General features: G+C 39.5%; 2 protein-coding genes across 4 annotated transcripts in view; one reads left to right on the forward strand and one right to left on the reverse strand.

Moving 5' to 3' along the window:
* The window catches only part of AKR1D1 (aldo-keto reductase family 1 member D1), a 93,363-nt gene that overhangs the window by 47,122 nt on the left and 19,477 nt on the right, over positions 1 to 26,764 (forward strand). Inside the window, exons 1-4 of one of the 2 annotated variants that reach the window (XM_043589667.1) lie at positions 4,182 to 4,395; positions 15,257 to 15,424; positions 18,654 to 18,770; positions 24,467 to 24,544. In XM_043589667.1, coding sequence (XP_043445602.1) covers positions 4,303 to 4,395; positions 15,257 to 15,424; positions 18,654 to 18,770; positions 24,467 to 24,544 — 456 coding nt within the window. In that variant the 5' untranslated portion in view covers positions 4,182 to 4,302. Of the gene's footprint in view, positions 1 to 4,181; positions 4,396 to 15,256; positions 15,425 to 18,653; positions 18,771 to 24,466; positions 24,545 to 26,764 lie in introns of those variants that run through there. The other variant, XM_043589668.1, reaches the window with a different exon arrangement.
* Positions 5,357 to 6,846, reverse strand: LOC122488372 (probable protein BRICK1). Of its 2 annotated transcripts, XM_043589669.1 has the most exons (2): positions 6,497 to 6,846; positions 5,357 to 5,547 (listed from the first exon to the last, which is right to left on the reverse strand). In XM_043589669.1, exons 1-2 carry the CDS (start codon positions 6,705 to 6,707, stop codon positions 5,372 to 5,374), a joined length of 387 nt encoding a protein of 128 aa, XP_043445604.1. In that variant the 5' UTR covers positions 6,708 to 6,846; the 3' UTR covers positions 5,357 to 5,371. The 2 variants fall into 2 exon arrangements, with proteins under 2 accessions (XP_043445604.1, XP_043445605.1); XM_043589670.1 differs by lacking the exon at positions 5,357 to 5,547 and having other exon boundaries at positions 6,088 to 6,799.

Here is a 26,764-nt window from a genome sequence, read left to right on the forward strand (position 1 = left end):
AAAAATAAGAATTGTTTTATGTCAGGTCAATTTATTTTGAAAGTATCAATATATAAAGACTAACTTCAGAAATTTCTCACAGAAAAAAGCAATCTAAAATTTAAATTCACCTCAATTTAGTCAATATGTGTAAAAAACTTAAAATTATTTTAAGAAATATGTGAGGGTTCTAGTTCCGGGTAGGATGCCTCTCCCAGTGAATACCACTATAAAACATGAAATATATGTATAATAAAGTTATTTCAGGAGTCTGAAAAAGAAACAGTAGCAGATGGAGAAAGAAGAGCAGAACTCATGTACTATTGGGGTCTCTCAGTACCTCTCCCTCCCCCCTGCCCCCACCACCGCTGCCCCACCAATCAGAAAGTGGACAGCAGGGTGCAGACAAAGAGAACTATGGTACATCCAGACAATGTACTATAATTCACCACTAAAAAAAAAAAAAAAAAAAAAAAAAAAGAGCTACCAAGCCATGGAAAGGCATAGAGCAACATTATGTGCATTTTACTAAGTGAAAGAAGCCAATTTGAAAATCTGTATGAGTCTACCTATATGATATTCTGAAAAAAGACAAAACTTTGGAGACAGTAGAAAGATGAGTGGTTGCCAGGGATTAGGAGGGAGAGAGGGATAAATAAGCAGAACACAGGAACTTTAGGGCCAACTATTCTGGACGATACTAGTGTGGTAGATACATGGCATTATAACATCTTCCAAAATCCATAGAAAATACCATGTGAACAGTGATCTTAATGCAGACTATGGACTTTGGTGGATAGTAATAGGTCAAACAGGTACATCAATTGTAACAAATGTACCACTCTGGTGGGGGGATGTCGATAGTGGGGGAAGTCAGGGCATGTGTGAGGGCAGGGGATGGGAACTCTCTGTACACACTGCTCAACTTTGCTATGACCTAAAACTTCCCTAAAAATAAAGTCTAAGAAAAAAAGAACAAAGGACTTACTGTATGCACTCAGTAGCAGAATGGAGGAAAGAAGACAGAGGAAAAAGTTGAATATAAATCAATAGAAATAATCCAATCACAAAACAAATAAAATTTTTTTTAAAAAATGAAAAGAGGTGGGGCAGCTGGGTGGCTCAGTTAGTTGAGCATCTAACTTCAACTCAGGTCATGGTCTCATGATTTGTGAGCTCAAGCCCCGCATTGGGCTCTCTGCTGTCACCACAGATTCGGATCTTCTAGACCCCTTGCTCCATTTGCCTTCTCTCTCTCAAAAATAAATACACTTTTTTTTTTAAATGAAAAGAGGAAAGTAGCAGAGTAGGGGATTCCAGGTCTCTGTGCTTTTATAAAAACAACGAATCAGCTGGCAAAAACAGTCTCATTTTTTGCAGAAGTCTGGAGTCCAGTCAAGAACTTGAAACAACCAGGGGAAAGCTTAGTGAAGAAAGCAGCTGCTGCTTTTGCAGTAAGAGAGAGGACTGTGTGGTTTAAATGGCCTGCCCACCATCCCCCCACATCTGATCCATGGCAGCCATGAGGACTGTGCCCACACTCCTGGTGCAGGATGCTGGTGCCACAGAGTGCAATGGAGCTGTTATTCTCAAAGAATCATCACTGTGGTCCCAGACTGTCCGGTGGCTCCCTGAAGGAACACACAAAGGCTTGCCTTTATTTTGCCTAACTCAAAGCATTCCTAGGGCAAAGATGGCTGCTCAAGTTTTTGCTGCATGCATTTAAGCACAGAAGTTTTGGCTGTGGAAGCCTAGGGTTAGTTGGGACAACCAATAGACTGAAAATCCTGGCAAAGAAGAAGTTGGGAAAGGAGATATGTGAGGGTAGGGAGTTGCAGGGCTGGTTAATCAAGAAGGCCACACAAACTGTCAGGGCTGAGTGTATGGTCAAAGAGGCCTGACAAGACCCTCAGTTTTCACCTCTGACTGGCCTTCAGGCTCTGTGCAAGCTGGAAACAAAGGCTATGGCAGCATCATAAGAAGCATGGGTAAGCATTGAAGTCATGCCCCAAAGGAGCCAACCTACAAAGACAGAATTTTTTGGTTTTTTGCTCCGAGCAGTGAAGAAAACTCTGTCAAAACACCAAGTGACCATGACTGCTAAATTAGTTGAACACACCTTTCACATAACAAATGGTAGGGACTCAATCGTTCAGAGAAGTTAGTAAATAAGCAAACATTAACAACTCATAAGCAAGCAGCACCAACGAACCAGAGGAGGGGGAAGTATCTGATTTCCAGAACTGTCACATTGTGACACTCAACACTCCCAGTTTTCAACAAAAAAATTACAGAACATGCAAAGAACAAGAAAATATGGCTTGCTCACAGGGGAAAAAAAAGGAATTGTGAGTGTCCATGAGGACACAGAGCATTGGACTTACTAGACAAAGACATTAACTCGATTCTCTTAGATATGCTTAAAGAGTGAAAGAAAATCATGGGGAAAGAACCAAAGGATCCAGGAGAACAACATTTCACCATGTAGAGAACATCAGTAAAGAAATAGAAATCGTAAAAATGAACCAAACAAATTCTAGAGATTAAAAACACAATAATTGAAATGAAAAATAACTCAAGGGTTTCAACTATAGATTTGAGCAGGCAGAAGAGTCAGGGTACCTGAAGATAGACCCATTGAGATCATCTAGTTTAAGAAGAAAAAAGAGAAAAGAATGACAAAAATAAATAAACCAAGCTCAAGACACCTATGAGATACCATCAAGTATACCAACATATACACAACAGGAGGCCCCGAAGGAGAGGAGAGGAAGAAACTAAAAGGATGTTTGAAAAACTAATGCCCCCAAACGTCCCAAATTCGATGAAAATCATGAATTTAAATATCCAAAGTGTTCACTGGGCTAAAGACCAAAAAAGTCAGTAATAATAAATATAGAGCAATATATGCAAACCAACGTCTTAGCACCCAAAGGTGTACAATAAGTATTTGTTGGATCAATTTACCAATGATACTGAAGACCAATATTGCCCGTGTTCCATGCTGCCCCAACCTACTTGAAATTCCCTGGCTGATCATGTGTATGTAAGCAAGAAAGGAAGTCCGGGAGAGAGGGCAAATGAGTTATAGGCAAACTTGAGCACACTTTTACCAGCCTGAACACAGTTAGTTATCTTCGAAACCCCCAAGGCTCACATTTTATACACAGCACAATCCTTTGGAGGAAGACTATAATAAACATTTGTTAGTTGCTTCCCTAACTGCTATTTCTTTCCTTTTTCTTAACAATCTCCAGATTCTGCCCAGGTGAGATTAACTCCAACTCCACATTCAGAAATTACTTCTGGGGCACCTGGGTGGCTCAGTAGGTTAAGCGTCCCACTCTTGATTTCAGCTCAGGTCATGATGTCACAGTTCATGGGATCAGGCTCTGCACCGACAGCATGGAGCCTGCTTGGGATTCTCTCTCTCCCTTTCTCTCTACCCCTCCTCTCTCTCTCTCTCTCTCTCAAAAGAAATAAATAAATTTTAAAAAAAGAAAGAAATGGCTTCTAATTATCTGAGGATGATCAATCTTTTTGTCCTTTGACCATCATGATTAGTTTAGTGATAGATCCATGAAGCAAGAAAGGTAGTGGAGACCAAAAAGACCTTTTCTAGGTTACTGTGTGAGTGATGGCATAAGTAAAAATCTCTCTTTTGTTGAGTCTGTCTCTGGAACCACGTCACTCCAAGGACGGGTCACCATCTTTTAACAATAAGGAGAGACTGAGAGAATGAAGAGACAGAGAGATAGACTGGTTAAAAGACCAGTTGTTCCTCTGGCCCACTGTTTCCCAAACTTAACTAGGTGATACAATCTTAAAACCCTTCCAAGTCCTGCTGCATCAGAATTTCCAGGCAAGTCCTGGGAAACTGCTATAGTCTCACCTGAAGCTAGCCCTAATGTTGAAGCTTTCAGAAATATAAACCAATAAATGTCTTTTATAGTTTAGGAGAATTTGAGACAGGCCTGTCACTTGCCCACAAAACCATCTTAACTGGCAGAAGCCAACCAGACTTGTTTCTTTTTGGCTTTTCCCTCTTTTCTTTGTAGAGAAGTAAGCATTAGCTCTCAATGGGTTATGTTATTTACATGCCTCTGATAAAGTTCAAAGGACAATCTCCAGATTTTCAAAACAACCTGGGGAAAAAAAAAACAGGTTGAGAAATAGATCTGCTAATCTCTCTTCCCTCCCACTGCTCCTCCCTCTGACACTCCTTTCTTTCATTAAATAGGCCCTAAAATATCCTTACAAAAAGATTTTCCCAGTAGTGTCCAGAATTACTCTGAAAAACGTGAAACCCAGACTCTCTCCAGGATGAACCTCAGTGCTGCAAATCACCGTATACCCCTAAGTGATGGAAACAGCATTCCTATCATCGGTCTTGGCACCTACTCAGAACCTAAACTGGTAAATCTCTCTCTTTTTTATTTTTATTGTTTTGAAACTTCCCTGGAGCATAATCTTTCATTTGTTTTGAATGGAGCTCATTGATTTCCTTTTTATAATAATGAAAGTCACCTCCAAGGAGTACTACTTGGTGTCCTGAGTAATGACCTGGAGGTTAAAATTATATCAGTTTATAATTTAAAATTATCTTGAATTAGAAAATGGGACTTTTCTGCTTCTTTGGCTGAAATTTAGCTAAATTTCGACTAGTAGACTGGACTGAGGCACGTGATATTTCTGAGTTTATTACTTATGGGGTTTTTAAAACTTGTATTTGAGGATTTCTAGTTCAGTCTAACAAGCATTTAGTGAAAACCTGCCATGTATGAAGCACTAGGCTATAGAAGTTTCAACTATGAAGAGAACAGTGTCTGTGCTGTCTAGGAATTAAAAATCAAATAGAGGAGGCTGACTCTCTAATAGTTAATTATAGAATAATGACGATAAGAGTAAATTCTACCCCAGAACTATAAACAGTATCTCTCTGAAAACACATAAAAATAGTTAAATTTGACCTTCAAGATTGAGTAGGCTTCCATTAAAACACAGTTCCTACTTATGAGAAAAATATTTCTGCTTTCTTCATTGCAATTCAAATTTAATGCTGATTACCAGAATGAACCAGTGGTACGTGTAGCAATGCCACTGGATTTGTGTGACCACGTATGAATAACCTCTGTAAAGCTAACTGTGAGTTAAGAGACAGAGAGACAGAGCTGAGGCAGCACATTTTAGGCAAAAGAGGAAGTATAGAGGCACAAAGATATATGATGTGTCCGGCAGAGGCCAAGCCCGTAGTGGCTGGCACATGGAATTAACTGTGGAGACAACGGCATCTGGCTCTGGAAATGCAGGTTGAGACTAGATTATAAAGGACCTTGCATACCATGCCAAGGAGTTGAAACTTCACTGTATAAAAGGAGGAATTATGTGAAGTTTAGAAACAGAGGAAAAGCATCACAAGATCAGTGCTTTTGGAAGATAACTCTGGGGGCAGCATGGGGAATGGAAGGCAGAGAAAGAAAAATAAACTACACGTACCAAGAGGAGTTAATACTTGTATCCGCTGCAATTGCCCAGTTCCACTGATTTGGGTAATGTAAAGGAAAATCACTGTTGAAACAATTATAACAGTCTTAGTCATTGGCCCCTTCCTCTTCTCACTTTGCCCATTGTCTATATATGACCTCGTTCATAATCTTGGCTCCAATCACATATATGCAGAGACTCCTGAAATTTTATTTCCTGGTTTTTGTTTTTTGTTTTGTTTTTTTGTTTTGTTTTGTTCTTTGTTATACATATACCTATATAGCCTGGACTTGCTACATCAGAACCCCTTGGGATTTTTTTTTTAAGTTGAGGAGTTTGTTAGGGAAATAGGAGAGGCTAAAACACCCCAAGTGGCAGAAAGAAAATTCTGAAAATGTCCCTTCAAGCCAAGTGGGGGCCTAGCCTTGACCTCCCCAAAAGGACAAGAAACTGGTGGGTTACCAACAACATTCTCTTGTGGCCACCTTGCCTGGGCATAAGTGTCTCAGACAGGACTGCCTCCCCCCCGCCCCCACCCCCCCACCAAAGGTGGAAAGGAGACAAAGACTGTTTATAGAACCAATGCAGAAGCAATGAGAGCTGTAAAGAAAGTGTGTGTGTGTGTGTGTGTGTGTGTGAGAGAGAGAGAGAGAGAGAGAGAGAGAGAGAGAGAGAGAGGGAGAGGGAGAAAAGGAGGTGGGGAGGACCTTAACAAAGAGTCCCAGGCGTCTGGCTCTGCACGCCTCAAATACATTGACAAACAGTTCTACAAAATGTTACTTAAAAGGTAAAATGCCTAATGTTGTTTCCGAGAGTTTCCCTGGACTTCTTCCCACATGCCACATCACACACCGATGTACATGGCAGAGCCCAAAGGCCACGCTTTTGAAAAAAGAAAAACAAGAATAAGCCCTGTTGCTCTTTAAGGAGAGAGGAAGGAGCTGAGGCTGCTGGGGCCTTTCCCACGTAGGCCTGTGTTCTGTAAAGCAACTTCCCAACAGTAGCATGGCACAGTTCTAGGTGAGGGTCTCACCTTTTGTCACCTGTGCTTCAATGTACTCTATTCTCCGTTCGAGGGCTGTCAATTTCTCGTTTAGTGTTGAAAGTCTTGAATGACAAGGCATATCGAAAGAGTTGAGAAAGTCCGCCATTTTCTTGATGCTGCTGGTGATGACCTCAATGTACTTCCGGTTCACCCAGTCCTGGTGAATCTCCCGCTGCACCGGATCCTCTTGACCGGCCATGGCTGGCGCCTAAGGAAGAGCCGAATTTTTTTTTTTTTTTTTTTTTTAAGAAATGCTAATCCTTAGTCCTCACCTCTGACCTACCGAATCTGGTTCTTTAAGGGTAGAGGCTGAATATTTGCATTTAACAAGCTCCTTGGATAATTGTATTGTACAGTTAAGTATGTACTCCATCTTTCATAAACACCTCTAACTCAATATAACAAAACTACACTATCCATCTCTACCTTCCCCTCCAAATACTTCCACTCCTAGAAAATAACACTACTACTCCGAGCCCACCCAAGACAGAAATCTGAGTACATTCCTTCATTCTGCCCTCTATCCTTGTTTCTCCCTTTGTCCACATTTCTTCCAAATGATTGCTGTTGAATTTATCTCAGAAATATTTGTTCACTTGATACCTTCCTCTTGGTCTCCTTTGTCACTGCTTAGTTTGGGTCCTTCATTTGTTAGGCTATTCTTCCAATTTTGTCCCCTCCAATTATTCAAACTGGGGCTGTCAGGATCTTCTTCAGACCCAAATATGATCACATCACTCCTCTGCTTAATTATTTCAATGGCTCCCTATCCATTATAGGGTAGAATCCACATTCCTTACCTTGCACACTGAGCTTTTACGGTTCAGTCAAGACCCATCTGTCCAGCAGAATCTACCACCGTCTTCCACCTCTCTCCCTCTCTGTGCAACACATAACTACCTGAATTCCCCGAACAACTCTCCCATCTCTGTGCCTGTGAACATGCTGTCCTCTATCTGGAATACCCTTTCTTCTGGTTTGTTCAGCTAGCTGGCTAAACCTCTACTGAACCTTCAAGACTCAGGTCAAGGACGCTGCCCCTCAGAACCCCATCTCCCAGCCACCACAACTTAGCCCTCTTGCGTGTCCACATAGCCCCTTTTACTTGACTCTATTGTAGCCCTTATCACACTATATTGTAATCACGGTTTCTCTGCAATCTTCCCCACAAGATTGTGAAATTCATTATGAAAGAGAGAATGTCTTGTTCAGCTCTGTATTTCCAGAATATTATCTAGTATGTAATGGGTATTTGGCTGATGCTTTCAAATTAATGAGTGTGTTTGTAAAAGGGGACGTCTACGTTTGTGAGCATCAGAGGGTATGGTGATATAAATGAATACAATAATAACAGTTAATGCTTTCTGATCACTTAACACGTGAACTATCTTAAGTGCCTTCCAACACATGTGTTTTCTAATTTAATATTCAAAACTTTACAAAAGATACACCATTTAACCCCATTTACAGATGATAAAACTGAGGTATATAGAGAGAAAAAATTGCCCCAAACTTACAATGCTAGGGAACAGAGCTTGGATTTTAACCAATATACTTTGGGTCCAGATCCTATGTTCTAATCCCTATACTATATTGCCTCTTAAGAACATATCTTATATCAATGAAACTGCATATTCCTAACTATGACTTTCTTTTTAGAAAACAGTTTATTTATTTATTTTGAGAGAGAGAGAGAGAGAGAGAGAGAGAGAGCACAAGAAGGAGAGGGGCAGAGAGAGAGGGAGGGAGAGAGAGAGAATCCCAAGCAGGCTCCATGCTGTCAGCCCAGAGCCCAGTGCAGGGTTCAATCTCACAAACCATGAGATAATAACCTGAGCCAAAATCAAGAGTGAGATGTTTAACTGACTTAGCCACCCAGACACCCCTCTATGACTTGCTTTGTCTCTTTCTATTTATGAAAGTATTTAGGAATCCTGAAAGTATACAGGATGTGTGTGAGTATGTATGTGTGTGTATACAGGATGGATCTCTTTCTCTCCCTCCCTCTCTCTCTCTCTCTCTCTCTCTTTCTCTCTCTCTCTCTCCTGAAACTTAGTGGAGCTGAGAGTGCTGTGCCTACAATAAGTACAATTAAGTACCCACTATGTGTCTAGTAATATTAACTGCTATAATTATGGACATTCAAAAGCAGTTGTGTGTCATTTCCCCAAAAAGAGTTATATTTCACTTCAGAAAATAAGACATGCACTGATTAGACAACACGACTTAAGAAGGATACTAAGAAATGAAGACCGTGCATGCAGCAACTACAGTTGTGATCAGAAATATTACCAGTTGTAAAGTAAAAGATGGAGTTTCGTGGCAGATCTCACGAAATCAGAAACTCTAATGTGAAGAAAAATACACCACATTTGTGTGGAAGGTTTGTTGGGGCTGCAGGAGGAGATGAGGAATGGGAAGAATGGAGTATCTCAGATAAAGCAGAGTCATGGCTTCCTGTTCCAAGCTATGTGACTGATAATTCCCTGATCATCTTCCCAGGACTGGTGAGGCAGAGGTTGGAACGACCTGTGCCCAAGTCAGCCACCCTGAAATAAAAGTTCCCAATTACATTTACCTTCAGAATCAGTCTTAGTCCTAAAGGCAAAGTTGGATGCCAAAATCTAGTCTTCTCTACTTGGCATGCCTGAGATTCTTTTCAAACCCTTTATTCTATAAGAAGTAGAAGGCGAATGGCAGGCTGAGGTAACTCTTTAGCTGAAATTCATATGTGTTCTGTGTATGTGGTCAAGTCAGTCAGCATCTTTTCTTCCCTAGAATCCTGTTCACTCTTAACACAGAAGTTAGGGCAGGAGGGTGCCAGGGAAAGATGTAGGCATGTCTTCGGGGGGAGATGGGTGGGAGCAGACATGGAAAGCTAAAGTAAGGACTGCTAACACTGTCTCCCCTGACCTCTGCCCTGTATAGATTCCACTAGAATATGTAGAGATAGGAACTGGGAAAGCAACTTGAAGGGACAATACTATGAAGCTGTGTGAGGGGCCCCAGCCCAGCTTCTCCTGACTTAGAGAGATTTTTTTTTCTCCTAAGGTGCCCAAATTCTTGTAAAGGTGTCCCATGCCTGTGGATTCAGGGAATTTGAGATAGAACCAACATTTAGTAGCACCAGGCGCTCTGTGCATGACCCCACCTGATGATCACTGATGAAGACTAAAACGTGCAAATAAATTATCCACGTGACTTTTCCTTTTGAAAGCGTCCCAGTACGCTTTCATACATGGATGAAATAGTCTATAACAGCCTCTCAACAGATTTCCCTACAGCTCCATCTGGGAAGGTCTCATAGTGAGAGTTTGCATCTTAAACTCTTTTTTTTCAGTTTTGATAGAAATTAATTCTGTTTTTATGATCATCAGCCCATGGAATAACCAATATTTATCCAAATATTCAAGTAAAACTCAACAATGTTACCAGATGTGCAAATGACACAAATCCAGGATGAATGGTAAATATTTTGGAAAATACACAATAACTCAGTTCAATGAATATTTATTGTGTGACTTCCATATGCAAGGCATTTTCCTAGGTGACACAGGGATTGAAACAATGGTCTAGCAACAAGAGGTCTGTAAATGGAGTGACTGAGGACAGAAAAAAAAACCCACCTATAACTAAAATGTAAGGAAAAGATGAAGTGCTTTAAGAGAGAGAATACTGGTTCAAAGATAAAGTAGCGATGAGCAAATCTAGTTATGAGGTAGATCAAGAATCATCAAGTTATGGGGAAGGAGTGGTCTAGGAAGTAGATTGGGGGTCTCAGTGATCCAGTATTCCTTCCTGGGTGGCCCTGGTTGAGATTTCTATAGTTGCAAGAAGTTTTCACAGTCTGGAGAGTGAGCCAAAGGCTTTGCATCTGGGAGATGTAAAGGAGAGGTAAAGTCCAAGCCCTTGTTGAGGACCAAGGAACAGACTGAAACATCAAGTCCATTCTGCCTTGAGCTGGAAGAGCATGATGCCAGTGTAGATAATTTCCAAGGTATTTATATCATTTGCATTCCCTCCAGCAATGTATGAGGGTACCCCTGCTTGACATTCTCACCAATATTTGGTGTCTTTTTAATATATGTAGTTCTAATAAGTGTGGAATAATCTCTCATTGTGGTTTAATTTCTATTTCCTTTACTCTAGATGAAATTGGCCATTTTTTCATATTTTTATGAAACATTTTGATATCTTTTGCAAAGTGGCTGTGCCTTCTATGTGTTTTTATTTATTGGATTTGTCTTCTCTAATTGATACTGGATTTGTAAAATATCTGGATATAAGTCCTTTGTCGGTTACATCTATATGAAAATATCACTTCCCATTTACTTTTAATGGTGTCTTGATGAGCAGAGTTTCTCGATTTTAATGTGGTCACATTTATCACTCTTCATGTATCATTAGTACTCTCTGTAGCTTAAGAAATCCTTCTGTACCCTAATGTCTTAGGCTGGGCACCCTGGAGAACAGCCTCTGAGAAGGAGATGTGCATGCAGGGGGCTTAGTGGGGAGTGGTCTCAGGAATCAGACCTGTATGGGGAGTGAGAGAAGCAGGTCTGTGCAAGGGGGGAGAGTCACACTGTGATCCAGTCACACCTGGGATTAGTCCCACAGGGAGCTATGGAATGTGCTACAAAGTTGTGCTAAGTTGAGGTGAGAGAGCCAGGCTGTTATACCCTGTATTATCCATAGTGGGAATCAGAGGTGAATAACTGGCAGCCAACACTGCTGGCAGCGGAGCAAATGAGTTCTTTTGTCCTGTGGTACACCATAACAGCCACTACAGTCTACCCCCGGTGCCAGCGGAACCTACTGGCTTTGTAGGCTAAGTTCACCCCTGAGCTCTTCTAGACTTGTGTTTGGTCTCTCTCCTGGAAAAGTTTTAAAAGAGGTAGGTTGGCAGGATGAAACAGCTCCTGCCACTAAAGCAGACTTCAAGTTGCAACTTCTCTCCTTCCTGGACTACCCATTTTAGATGTTTCGCATCCTTAACTAACATATCTTCTGGTCTTGGTGGCTGATGAGATATTATAACCCAGATTCTCACCTCTGAGTTGTCTGAGTCCCTGGTCAACTTAGATCATTGCCACTGGTCTTATCGATTAACTATCAAATTTGGGAAGGGATATGTTACTGGATGGCCTAGCTGCCTGACATTTTCCTCCCCGGCTCATCGTGTAACAGCAACGGAGACCTACCTCCTCCTGTGATAAGGTCACTTACCCCTGCCAGTATGGCATTTTTCTTAAATGCTGAATCTTGAAATAAGGAGGCTGGGTTGCCCTGGGAACTAGGATCCACTGAGCCTAAAATTCAGAGATGAGAAGTACACATTGTCTAAGTAAGTCAAAGGAAATAATGCTAAGCTGAATCACTCCTACTGTGTTTTCAGAATCATGTATTCTACTTATTGGAGACACAACATCATATTATGGATGTTGACCTAGGGTATATGTTACATCTTGGTGGATGACTCCGCATCCTTACAGGACTCTCCTTTCTTAAGTGGAAGAATGGTGCTATTGGCCACTTTAGGAAATAGAATTCTTTATTTCACTGTTATCGTCCTTAATTGTGGAGTCAAAATTTTACATTTTAGATTTCTCCTATCATATCATTTATTTGAGTCTCCAAATATGGTATTCTATTCGACCTGAGTTTTCCCTAAAGTGAATTTTCCTAAGGAATCTGTCAGAATGTACATACAGTTCTCTTATGCTACACTTAAGAATTATAAACAAGCATTTTTCTCACATCCACATTTCCAACTAGTTTCTCCATATTGACTAGAATTGAGTCTAAAATAGTAATTCACCTCATTGCTGCTTCTGCCACCTGAGGGACAATATTTTTAGCAAGCAAAGATTGTACCAGATTGTGAGTTTGGCTTTCAGCTTTCTCCAGCAAAGCTGAGGATGACAGAAAGGATTACTCAAGACTTCACAAGTCAAGAGAGGTGAGAGGGAGGCTAAGGGAACTCTCTCCAAGCTGTTCTCAAGCTCCTGTATTTATGAAGCATACATTCAGGGAAACGTTGTGCAATACATCAGTGGGCCAGTAAGAACGTATGGAAAGCATAGGGAAAGCATGCAGAAAAACAAGGCATTCCCAAGACTACAAAAGAGCAGATGCAGAAAGCAGAGTGGAGAACAAGATAAGATATTCCATAGATAACATGGTCTAAGGAATTTATGAGCACGGTCAGGACCCAACCTCTAGATATACATTAACTGAATATCGACCAGCCCACTGTTTTCAGCAAGGCCAGAAAGCAGAGTTCTGCTTTGCACTGTGTTCCCTATAATCTCCTAACTCAGGATATAGCTATTTGATTTCCCACACCAGATATTCAGCTTTTAGAAAAGGCACTTTAATGGTAGCTGGCAAACTGAAGACTCTCACTACTATAATTTGCTTCTGTACTGTGTCTTTATGAAATAAAGCATCATTTGTATATACTTCAGGCTAACGGTCAGTACCACACTCCTAACTGAGTCCTCATCATTCTCATTTTCTTTATCCTAAATGTTCCTCCTGTTCAACCCCTGTTGATCTTTGAAAACATAAGTTTATACTTTAATATGTATTGTTTGGGGTTTTTTCCCCCTTGTAGCAAATCTATTTGGGTTCTACTCTTACACTTATCAGTTCCAGCCACAAAATCTCAGTGCTATTTCTGAGATTATATTTACCATCTCATATTAAACTTTATTCTTTCATACTATGCATATACCTGATAATGGAAGTATTTTTTATTTTTTCCCTTAAATTTCTGGATTCTAGCCCAGGATTCTCCTCTTCCAGTGTACTTTTTCTTGTCACGCTTGCTGTCATCCATAACATCTCATTTTGCGCAGTGTTTTGTGGGTGGGTTTTTCTTGCCTCAATTTATATTCAAGCCTTATTAATCATGTTGCCAATTAATTAGCCAAAGAGGTATTTCTCATATTCCTGGAATGTGTGTCTCTTTTCCCAGCTATTTGATATTTGTGACTATGAATCTAATTTTCTAATACCATCTGTGTAGCCAATTTGTTCATTTATTGTGTCCTCTTATCCTCTCAGTAGTGATGGCTTTCAAATGACGTAGGGAAAGAAAATACAATTTATACTTCCAGTGCTTTTTATTTCCAGTGCAGGACTATAAAGTCACTAGAAATACAAGATATTTCTTGTGTCACTCATTCTTAATAAATCGAATTCTGTGGGCCAGAATTCACAGGTCTGTTGAGATTTGTCAAGCATTTGGTTAGAACACTGACGATATAGAAGCAAGGACAAGTAGTTCTCAACATTTGTGAAGATTGGAATGATCGCCATTTGAATATGAGGTCAATACAAATCTACAAATATGATTAAACCTCTCCTCCACACATAACCTAAAAAATGATTTGAAAATTGTATTCAATGAGACTAGATGATTGTCTTGATGGAAATATCCATCAAGGATTCCATTTCTCCTAAGAAAAAATTGAACTAAGATGAGACACACTCACGTATATTTAAAATGTCACCATAACTTGGGGCATCTGGGCGGCTCAGTCAGTTAAGCTCCAACTTTGGCTCAGGTCATGATCTCGCAGTTCATGAGTTCAAGCCCCGTGTCAGGCTCTGTGCTGACAGCTCCAGAGCCTGGAGCCTGTTTTGGATTCTGTGTCTCCCTCTCTGCCCCTCTCCTGCTCTGCTCACTCATGTACCTGTGTGCATGCACTCTTTCTCTCTCAAAAATAAATAAAACATAGAAAAAATTAAAATGCCACCATAACTAAAGAACAGTGATTTATGTGCAATCTGAAAGATGGATGACTTATACTTCCAGTGTCAGGAGTTTGTCAGGTCTTCTGGTTTGTCAATGTTCAGGAGAGAGGATATTCTTATTCTTATGCTTCATGCAGGTTAATAAAATGAACAAAGGTTTGGCTACCAAATTTGATAAAAATATATCCTTTTTTTATAGCACGCCCCCAAACTGTCTTTTTCCCAGCCTTCTTGAGGAATAATTGACATACAATAAACTCTACGTATTTAAAGTATATAATTTGATGAGTTTGACTCATGCATACACCCATGAAGCCATGACTACAATCAAGATGGTGAATATATCCATCACCACAAAAGTCTCCTTGTGTTCTTTTGTAATCCCTCCCTGCCACCCTTGCCTGCCCCTGCTATTCCCCACCCCAGATAATCACCAATCTGTACCTGAACTATACATTAGTCTTCATGTGCTGGCATTTTATATAAATGCAATCATAATGTATTTATTTTTCGTCTGGCTTATTTCACTTAGTATAATTGTTTTGATATTTACCCATGTTGCTGTATCAGTACTTCATTTCTTTTTATTATTGAGAGATATTCCATTCTGTTGATATATTCTCAGTTTATTTACCCAAAACTTCGATTTGTAATTGAGCCTTCTTTAATGAACTTGTGGCCTCTTATAACACAGCTATCATGAAATCTCTTGTCACTGGTAAAACTGCTCAATTACATTTCTGAGGGCACAAAGCTAGGGGAGACTTGGGATTAAGGGAGTACCCCAATGAGGGTGGGAAGGAAGCTCCCTGTGAGGTCAGTTTCCTCAGCCTCCAGACACCATCTTCCAATAACAACAGCATTTAATTGGGAATTTTGTCATTTTTGTTGTAAAATAATGTCCATGTGTACCGTGTCCTGATCAAGAATGATTAAAGAAAAGATCCATTGCTCTTTTTCCCCACTCCAACCTCCTTGTCATTTCAGACTCCTAAGGGAACCTGTGAGAAGTCAGTGAAGATTGCCATTGACACAGGGTACCGGCACATTGACGGGGCCTACATCTATCAGAATGAGCATGAAGTAGGGGAGGCCATCAGGGAGAAGATAGCAGAAGGAAAGGTGCGGAGGGAGGATATTTTCTACTGTGGAAAGGTGAGATCTTCTCTTCACCCTCCAACTCCTTCTATTAATAGTTGGTCTGGTGTCACTTTTCCCTGTTAAAGAGTGTTAGGCTCAACAAGAGGAGTGAGTTCTCCACTCCCAAATTGCTCACTCTTGCCGGGAAGTTCGGGACTGACTAATTAGCCCCCTGAAGGTTAGGCAAAGCTCCTTCTTCATACATGGGCATGATTTAAGACAATATGGGAAGAGCCAAATCTACAGAGCAGAAAAACTGGGGAGTGGAGGGAAGGGGGGAGGTGGTTCATATTAAATAATCATTTGCCAAACCTTTCTTTAAAAGGACAGCCTTCTTTTGCTTTTGTGTATGCCTATTTGTCCGTAGATCACTAATTTGTTTATTGAGCAAGAATTCATGTACCATCAAGTTATAAATAGGTTAAATAAATGCTTTTAGTGTATTTACAAAGTTGCATAACCATCTATACTACCTAATTCCAGAATATTTTCATCACTCCAAAAGAATCCCATACCCACCAGTAGTCGTCCCCCATTTTTTCCTCTCCTTCCAGTCCCTGGCAACCAGTGATCTACTTTCTGTCTTTATAGTTTTCCTATTCGGGACATTTCATATAAATTGAATCACATGCTATGCGGCCTTTTGTGTCTAGCTTCTTTCACTGAGTGTAACATTTTCTAGGTTTGTTCATAGCATGTATGAGAATTTCATTTCTATCACTTCTCAGGCTTTTGGCTAAGATCGTGAGAATTTCATTTCTTTTTTATGGCCAAATAATACTCTATTGTGTGGATATATGACATTTTGTTTATGTCACCACTACCTTTCGAGCCTTTGCAATTTCCAATATTAGAAATCACTATCCACCGAAGGGCAATCCAAAAGATAAAGCATCGTGATTAAAATGAAAGCCAGTGGAAATATAGGATGTATATTTTCAGGCAGCTTTGCAGGAATAAAGCTGTACAACTTTGGAGATTGTGTAATACAATTCTCCTGAGTGTTCTATACGAGAACAAGATGATGTTTCTGATTTCAGCCATTCCCCAGCTCCCCACTCAGGCTCCTTGCCAAGCTCTCTGGGAGTTTTGGTTCCCCAAATCCCCTGCCACTTATGGATTATGAGTCCAAGGAGCTACATATAGCCACTGTCCCAAAATATCAGCCTGAAGCTTTTCACTTTATTATAGCTTTACAATTTTTACTCCTTAAGATTTTACTATTACACAGTATCTCATTGGAGTAAACATCAAACCTTAACCTGGTGCTCCCAAAATATTTTGGGGGAAGGATAATCTTGAACTCATATCCTGAGAACTTGGGCCAAAGCAACCTGCCCAAAGGCAGAAATATTTTTGAAGATTTGTGTCTTATCCTAAATTTGTTTTTAGACTTTTGCATTTCCCCCCATAATATTTTCTTGTTTGTTTCATTTTGTTTCAGTGTAAAAATGAGGTTACAAGTTACCACCAAGAAAAATAAACCAAAAAACTTTTCTTCTTAGCCGTCTATTTCATAAAGTTGCTGTGAGTTAACATTTACAAAGCGCTTAAACAGTACCTGGCACAGAGCTAGGACTATGTGTGTTTATTGAATAAAAATAAATTAAAATGTATAAAACAGAATATTCAGTTAGATGGGATGGAAGCAATAACAGAGTAATGACAAAAACACATTTTCCCACTATTCTTTCCACATTGTTTTCTCTTCTTTATGCACTTAAGGCAAGAAAAAAATTATTGTCCAAAGTAGAGAAAAATCAAATGTTACCAATTTTGCTTGCCCTTACTTGTGACAATAAGGGTATAGAAATTTAAAAAAAAATTCCCCAAACACTTTGAACAAATTTGATGCTCCAAGAAGTATTAATTTATCCCAAGGCTCTGAGGACCCCTCAGCACCCTATGTTTTATAGACCTCAAGGGTACACATGCTCCAGTTTGATAACCTAAGTCTTAATCTTTCATTACCTAATAGTTTAGAGATTGAGTAATTTCATTTTCTTTCTTTTTTTATTTCTTTTGTTAAGTTTATTTAATTTTTCCCCAGCTTTATTGAGATATAATTGACATATAACATTTTGTAAACTTAAGGTGCATATTGATTTGATACACTTATGTATTGCAAAGTCATTATCACTGTAGTGTTAGCTAATACCTCTGTCATATCACTTAATTGCCATGTCTTTTCTGTGGTGAGAACATTGAAGATCTATACTCTTAGCAACTTTCAAGTATATAATATAGTAGTATGAACTACAATCGCTATGCTTTACATTAGATCCCCAGATTTTATTCATCTTTTATCTGGAAGTTGGTACTGTTTGATCAACTTCTCTCCCTTTTCATCTGCAGCTGGCTGTCTAATTATTGACTTTTATTAGGGGACGAGGCAGGGTCTCCAATACTACCATTTTGGTGATCTTATCAGTGTAGCCAGATAGCCAGTAATTTCTTAGTAGGAATTGGCAGAATTTCCCTGGGGTCTAAGTACAACCAAATGAGAACAAAGGAGCAGAAAAAGGAAATCTAAACAGTTGCAATAATTTAAAGTTTTGGGGTACCTGGGTGGCTCAGTCTGGTAAGCATGTGACTCTTGATTTTGGCTCAGATTCTGATCTCACCGTTCATGAGATCCAGCCCCAAGTCGGACCAGGCTGCACTGACAGTGTGGAACCTGCCTGGGATTCTCTCTCCCTCCTCTCTCTCTGCCCCTCCCCCCTCCCATGCAAGCTATCTCTCTAAATTAATTAATTATTAATAAAAGTTTCACCAGCGTCCACACCGTCTGTCACAATGTGAAAGATCCAGTGAAGTCACTCTTGCAATCATATCTCTTGCTCAGCTAAAGCAAACCTTTTATGAGAGTGTCATGAAAATAAAGCACTTAGCCCAAACAGCTAGTCAGATACATGTTCCGTTTCTACACATTGAGGAAAAGTGACAGTGCTGAGGGTCAATTCAGAAGTTAGCAGGGAGCAGGGCAAGACTTTGTCACCAAACTATGTCCTCTGTGGTTCAGATGGATCTTCAAGTCTCTGGTACTCTATCTGGATAGAGTATACTCCAGGCATCAAGAGTTATATGAACTCCTCCTCTACCCAGATGACACCTCAGCATAAACGTATTTTTATAAAATGAAATAAGTAAATAACGTATAGCAGTGCTTTGGATAAAGGGCTGCGTTACTGTAAAAAAAAAAAAGTGTGGATGTTAGCTAACTATCACCTTTTTATTCTTTCAGCTGTGGGCTACAAGGCATGACCCCGAGATGGTCCGTCCAACCCTGGAGAAGACGCTTAACATCCTCCAGCTAGATTATGTGGATCTTTACATCATTGAAATACCCATGGCTTTAAAGGTGAGTTCAGATGCCTAAAGATTAGTTCTCTGCCCTTTGGCAGCAATGAGCCAGCAGCTGTTCACACGAAGCCTCTTCTTTACTCAGCACCACAGAGTGTCAAGGTGTTTTGTTACTGCACGTCAGACAGTACTGACCAACCCAAACAAATGCTCACAAAGATTTTGTGTAACAGACTCAGGCCTGAATCCCGAGTCTCTTGATTCATAGCCTAATGCACTTGCTATTATATCTTGTCTTCACAGCTATAGTTAAAACTCTCTCCATCAAACCGACCTGTGGTCCCCTCACTGTGCTCCACCTGTAGTCAGCTGGCATTCAGACACACCCTTCTTACTGTTCACACAGTCATGAAAATGGCCCTGCATAACATAATGCAAAATAATATCTGTAGCTGAAAACTTACCCTCCACCCCCTCCACAAAAAAATAACCTAAAGAATAGTCAGGTTTTTGGAGCCAGAGCCAAGGTCGGAGTATCTATCTGGTATCTATTCCTTTATTTCAAATTCACTCCTTCTTTGAACGTTCTCCACCTATGGACTTGTTCATGTAACCAACAACAACACACTGTATACGCACTGCTAAAGAGCAGTCACTGCTTTAAAATTTCATTGAGGGCAGGGGAGCCTGAAAAACAAAATTGGCCATTTGTCCCCAAGGTAAATCAGATCCTGTTGTTCATCAGGAAGAACAAAGACTCTGCTATTACAGTGGCCAGAATTCCTTTATGCAGCCAACCTGGAAACACTCTGTTCTGTTTCCTATTCTGTTCTCGGGAAACACTTTGCTTGTTGGTTCTCCTCTGTGGTCACATCCAAGATGGACTTTGGAGAGGATTACCCTTTTGCATCATGCTTCATATTGATGCAGGTTTGGAGGCTTCACAATGGCCTTGGTAATCACAGGCTTTTATTGGTCAGGTTGAGAGTTCACAGACAAGACAATATCCCTTAAAAGGTTGATAGGCTTTCAGTAAATTCACATTCAGTCCAGCATGAATGAACAATTAAAACTAGAAATCTTTTAGGATCACATTTCTTATTATCTAATTTGTGGTCTATGGTTTCTGTCTCTTGGTAAAGAACTTCCTGATTTTACTCATCAGCCCCATCTTCAGCTTACTGACCTTCATCTGGTTTGGAAAAATATAAAATAGGCAGGCACAGGGGTGCCTGGGTGGCTCAGTCAGTTAAATGTCCGACTTTGGCTCAGGTCATGATCTCACCGTTTGTGGGTTCGAGCCCCGCGTCAGGCTCTGTGCTGACAGCTCAGAGCCTGGAACCTGCTTCAGATTCTGTGTCTCATTCTCTCTCTGCCCCTCCTTTGCTTGTGCTCTGTCTCTCTCTGTCTCGAAAATAAATAAATATTAAAATAGGCAGGCACAGCTAATGTGTTCCTTTCACCCAATCTGCATCTCATTGGATGGTGCACCTTTGTCCAGTAGGGCATCTGTGATCTTGCCTTCAGAGGGACACTGGGAACCAGAATTCTTCCAAAGTCCAATATTACTTACCTCTAGGATTCTTACCTTCTTGCCTTGGTTGGCACTAACTTTTCTGTCTCTAGAAGGCTCAGATCTCAACTTCTGTCATCTCAGGTGACATCCAGAAGCAGAAAGTACTAATTTTAGCAAAATATCATCTTACCTCTCATCTTACAAGCCCAGTAGCAACAAACACATCTTTCTTCAAGAACTACCTGAAGCTTGCAAAAAATGGCCAATAAATTCTAATACCCAGTGTTTTTCTACTAAGTCCCCTAAAGCTCCAGCCTTAGTAGGCCCATTTGTCTGAAACTCAAGCACAACAAGGCAACAATTTAACAGATTCCATGCTATTGCAGAGCAAGGATTTCCAATTCTTGGCTGAAGGTGGGAGACTTCTCAGTGTCCACAATTCCATATTGACCTAGCCAATTTCACATTTATGGCCCATTACTTGCCATACCGCAACATCTTTGTATTAGTCAGAGCTCCTGTTATAAATGGCAGAAATCCAACTCAAATTGGTGTTAGCTAAAAAGGGAGCTAAAAATTCCAAGGGATACCTAGTTCAGGCACAGCTGGTTCCAGAAGTTCAAACTATGTATATGGCTCTATCTCTATGTTTTAGTTGGCTTCACTCTCAAAAATCCCTCTCTATGTGATGATAGAATGACCATTGACATACCAAGCCTACATCGCCAACACAACTGGAGAATTCAGAGAAAGAGAAACCACACATTAAACCTCATGGAGAAATACTGAGTGGCCTTGCTTGGGCCATTTACCCATTACTGACTAATCTTTGATCTAAGGGCCAAATGAGTGACTGATTGACATCTATGGTTAAGAATGAGAGCTGAGTCAGCCCACCCAAACAATATGGAATGAACTCCTCCGGAGAAGATAGCATAGGTATGGGGAAATAACAGATTTCTACTGAACTCATTAATTAGAGGTCACTTAGCATAGTGGTAAGGAGCATGGGCTGCCGAGTTTGAATCTCAGCTGTGTGACATACAAGGCAGATGACTTGGTCAAGTTATTACCTGATCTCTTTCCACATCGCCTATTCATGGTATAGTGGAAATGTCTGTATGGACTTTGGAGTCACACAGAAGAGGGATTGACTCTCAGCTTTATTACTTACTAGTAGTAGTCACTTTGATCTTTATCTTTTTCTTTCTTTCTTTCTTTCTTTCTTTCTTTCTTTCTTTCTTTCTTTCTTATTTCTTTCTAAACTTCAATTTCATTATCAGTAAAATGGTGACAATAGTAACTCCACAAGTGTTGTAAGGAGTTATTAAAATTATATGTGTGAAATTACTGGCACAATGTCTGACATTTTCTTGATAATAAATGAAAGATAATATTCTGAAATGTTCGTGTGGAAAAGAAACTTAGTTATAAGATATCCCAATAACCTCATTTCACAGAAAAGAAAGTCGAGGCCCCAAACACGGAACTAACTAACTCAGGTTTAAAGCCCATTAGAGAGAAAAAAAAGATAATAATAAAGAAAATAAAGGCCATTAGAACAGGGAGCAGATGGTCAGTCCCCTGATGCCAACTTCATACTTGTTCCCCTATGTGACACTGCCCCTGGCTTGTCCTCGCAAACCTAACAATCCCAACACCCTGTGGACTACAGTGATTTTTTAAAAATTTCAGCCTCTTGGAAGTTATAACCTCAGCCCTCATCCTCACACAACTAACTTTACTCTTGTTCAAATGGCAGACTTCTAAGCTAAGTCTTAAATATTTGGAAAGAGCCTGTATCTAAAAGTGAGAAAATGAAATTTACTTCTCTCTGGCTGACCAACGATTTATAAAATCTTTTTGGCAAAGTAAATAGAGAATTTATATTCCTATTCTTAGATGGGATCAAGGCTCAAAGATACAGAGAGAAGGTAAAACTTTTTAACAGTTAGAAATGACACAGTATAATGACATTACCTCCTAAATGAAACTATAATTGAGAAACCAATCTTTTTTTTTTTTGAGAAATCAATCTTTGAAACCAAAATATCACATGATTTTTCAATCTCATCATTTTTTAACAAGAAATCTTTCTTGCTAAAATATTTTAGCACGATGTTATTTTTTTAAATGTCAAATTAACAACAACACAATACAAAAACTCATAAGATGTTTTAAAAAGATGAATGAAGTTACTGCTGAATTGGAACGAGAGTCAATAGCACAGGTTTTTAGAGGGTCGAATTATTTTTCCAGTAATGCCTTACAGTAAGGAGGAGTAGAGGACAAAGACAAAGGGTTTATCTGGATGAATGAATTAGTAAGGTAGACACAGTAGAAGCTTCAGGGAGGCATCGTAGAAATATTTAGCATGGGTGCAGGCTTGATAAGGGCTTAATTAAAACCTGGGGAAGTAAATATTATTTAACAGAGTTCGTAATGGAGGCATAAAGCCATTTCAGAACAGAAGTAAAATTAGGAAATGCAAAAGGCTCTAAGAAATAGAGAGAGAGAGAGAGAGAGAGAGAAAGAAATAGAGAGACTGAAATGAAAATGTGGGTCATCAGTGTTGAAAAGGTCAAAGAGCTTAGAAATCAGAGATAGAAAGGGTCATTAACATGAGTGATTATGGGGCATCAAGGAGAAAGGAGCCCTTTTCCTATTCTCAGTGAGATAGGAGGAACTGAGAAGACATGGTCTTCACTACAGAGGACAAATGGAGAAAATGTTATTGCCAGGGGGAGGTTTCATTCAGGTGAACTAACAGAAGGAAAAATTTTTTAAATATTTAAGAATATAATGGATTTTGTCCAATTGCTTGGTTTTCAACAAAAGAATTCCTATTAGCAAGGTCTACAGACTTCCATGCTGTCATCCAAATCCAAAAGACACCTTGTCCCCATATTATTTGATCACTTTCAACACAGGTGACTACTACCTTTTTCTTTAAACATTTTCAGCTCATGGCTCTATATTACCCTCTTAAGATGCTTTGATAGCTTCTTCTCTGCCAACCTCCAAATGTCATTATGCCCAGTACTCTATCCTTAATATTGTTTTACTGAGCCACATTTTCTTTAAAGGTGATCAGTCTCGTGGATTAAATACCACTTTATATACTGAGGACTCCCAAATTAGTCTGCAGCCAACTTCTCTCGTTTAATTGCCTCCTCAAATACCCACTCAAATCTAATTGACATTTCAAACACAAAATATCCACAACAAAACCCTTGATTGCTAGCCTAACCTCAGGATATGATCACCACCAGCCAGCCAAGGAGCCTAGAAATCATCTTTTATTTCTCTCAATCCCACTTCCAAGCCCACAACAGATGTGTCCCATTTTTAGAAGTCGTGAAAAAGAAGAAATCTGAAAAACAATGGTCTTTGTTGGGAAGGGATCACCCCAAAACTGGGTTTGATACTGAGATAATTTGTGAGGTAGAAAACAGATGCTAAACTCCTGGAGGTCCCAGAAAGGGAAAGAAGAGAACCACTGGTCAGGTTATTCAGAACTGAGAAGTAACATGCTGAGTTTTCCCTTACTCTTAGGAGGCATTCCATCCATTAGCTACACTTTTCTTAGATAGAGAATTTCCTCTCACCCTTAATGATGACCTTTGGCTTCTTATCGGAGTAAGAAATTTGGTGTTCTCAACTTTGGCAAGGGTTAGGGTTAGGTCAAAACAGTAAGCCTGAAAGTCCTAATTCTCAGCTTCTTCTACTCCTTATTTATGAGTAATTTTGTTATTAAGAGAGATTTTCATGGGGCGCCTGGGTGGCTCAGTTGGTTAAGTGTCCAACTTCAGCTCAGGTCATGATCTCAGAGTTCATGGGTTTGAGCCCTGTATCTGGCTCTCTGCTATCAGCATAGAGCCTGTTTCAGATCCTCTGTCCCCTTCTCTCTCTGCCCCTCCCCCATTCATGCACATGCACCTGCTCTCTCTTTCTCTCAAAAATAAAAACATCTAAAAAAAAAAAAGACAGGCAAAAATTCATGGTTTAAGAACAATAATAATCTGTCAATAAATAAAGGAAAAATGAATACCAGGGCGAGATAATGAGACTAATGGGTCATATTTATAATATATAAGTATAAAAATAATTAGAATTGAATTTCTTTCCCAGGGCCAGGGTATTCCTGGAATTCCTCAAATTCCATGGAATTCCTCAAATTCCATAATTTTAATTCCCAGATATAAGTAAAATAAGTTATGCTTGTTCTTTTTCTGTAGCCTGGAGATGATTTCTATCCTAAAGATGAGAATGGCAAATGGTTATATCACAAGTCAAATCTGTGTGCCACTTGGGAGGTAAGTCCAAATGGGCCTCTTATCTCAAAATACTACATTTTTAAACTGTGATCTGACTATTCCTGTTCAGTTTATGGAGATATACAGCCTTTGCTTCCAATGGAAAGTAAAAGAACAGGCATTTTGGGGGCCCCTGGGTGGCTCAGTTGGTTAAGTGTCTGACTTTAGCTCAGGTCATGATCTTACAGTTCGTGAGTTTGAGCCCAACATCGGGCGTGGTGCCTGGAGCCTGCTTCAGATTCTGTGTGTCTCTCTCTTTCTCTGTCTCTGCCCCTCCCCCACTCATTCTCTGTCTCTCAAACATAAAAACATTGAAAAAAAATTAAAAACCAGGCATTTTAACCATAAGCAAAGATATGTGCACTGAAAAATTCTTGATTTTGTTTTGATGGAAAAGAAGAATGCCATAGAAGGAAGAGAGAAGTGTAGAAGGAAAAAGAAAGTAAAGGAAATAAGTTCTAATGTGACCATAAATGAAAATGTACACGTGAGATAAATTCACAAGTTTTTTAAGTTTCTCAAATTGAATTTATAAAAATCAGTAATATGATGTTTAAAAGAAACAAAGTTAAAATGACACATGAAAAACTGAAAAATAATTCTGGTTCCATTTCTCAGCAAGCTGTTGGCTCCTTCCGCAAGATCATGAGAGTAGGAAAACTAGGGGAAAGTAATTAGAAAATCGGTATGGATTCTTGGGGGGGGGGGGGCGGGGAAATGCCGATATTTTGAACTGGTATGTTTATGAGGTAATATGGCAGCTTTTACCTAGAGTAGAAGGCAGCCCAACAAACACTAGTAGGATTACATAGCAGAGGACCTTAGAGTTCTTTTTGTTCTCTCTTCTCTCCTGCTATAGCCTTGGGACAAATATTGTCTGCTCCATATGTGCAGAAACTTAAGATTCATGTTCAGGTGTCTTCAGGAATCAAATCAGAGTAGTACTGAAATCCTGCACTTGTGAGAAGCTGAGAAAAACATAAGTTACTATCTGACCCCTGGTAGTTGTCTCCCTGGCTCTCCCATTCCAAACCCCAAGGGCTGAGAAATTACACTCTAACCAGTATCTCTTTCTAATAGATTTCCCCCCATAGGTAAGAGCTGAAGATCTGAATTGTGGAGTTGTTCTGAGGAGTGAGGAAGCATTGATTGGGTTTTCTGGGGTCTGGGACTCTCCACCCAGGAGACCATATACTCTTTCCTGGCCTTACTGTAGATGACTAGTTTTAGAGCCTGGTATTCCCCTCCAAGGGACTGCCTAATAGCGTAGCCAGTATTCCCAGGAAAAAAATGTGTTCACAGCCCCAAATTACAAGGCATTTATTCCACAAAAAAGCAACAGATCTCAATTAGAAATCCCAACATACACAGAGAAAAGGACCAAGAACTTTAAATTAGCCAAATTTTATATATATATATATATATGTGTGTGTGTGTGTGTGTGTGTGTGTGTGTGTATTCATTCAAGGAGATAGGAAAAGATGTTAGCAATATGAAACAAGAACAAGAATACATTTAAAAAAAACAAGCAAATATAATAATTAGAAAAATCAAAAAAATAATGCAATTGATGGGATGAAAATAGAATGGGTATAGACAGAGAAAAAAACATGATCAGATTGAATTATCAGAATAAGGAAATCCCCAACATGAAGAAGAAAAGGACAAGAAAAAATTTTAAATATGAAAGAAAAGATAAGAGGTATAAAGGATACAATTTGAATTTCCACACAATAGGAGTCTCAGAAAAATAAAGAAAGAAGAAAAAAAAAGAGGTAATATTTGAAGAAATAAAAAGAGATAAAGGGCATGGATTACCGAAGAGAAAAAGAGAAGATACATTACAGTGAAATTTCAGAATATCAAATATTAAGAGAAAATGTTCAAATCTCTAGACTATAGCAAACAAGCCAATAAAGAAAAGAAAATTGGAACAAAAAAATAAATTGAGGCGAAGACAGGGAAAGAAGAGGGAAAATGAACGGATGGGAAAAAGTAGAAAGCAAAGAGCAAGATGGGAGATTTAAACTCAGTTGTATTAATAATCACAATCTATGTAAATAGTCCAGACAACTCAGTTACAAGGTAGAGGTTGCCAGAATGGATAAAAAGCAAAACTCCAGTACATATTATATATAAGAAACCCATTTTATTTATCTTTTGAGACAGAAAGAGAGGGGGCAGTGAGGGAGAGAGGCAGAGGAAGAGAGAGATCATCCT

Source organism: Prionailurus bengalensis, chromosome A2, assembly GCF_016509475.1.
Source record: "Prionailurus bengalensis isolate Pbe53 chromosome A2, Fcat_Pben_1.1_paternal_pri, whole genome shotgun sequence".
Lineage (NCBI taxonomy): Eukaryota > Metazoa > Chordata > Mammalia > Carnivora > Felidae > Prionailurus > Prionailurus bengalensis.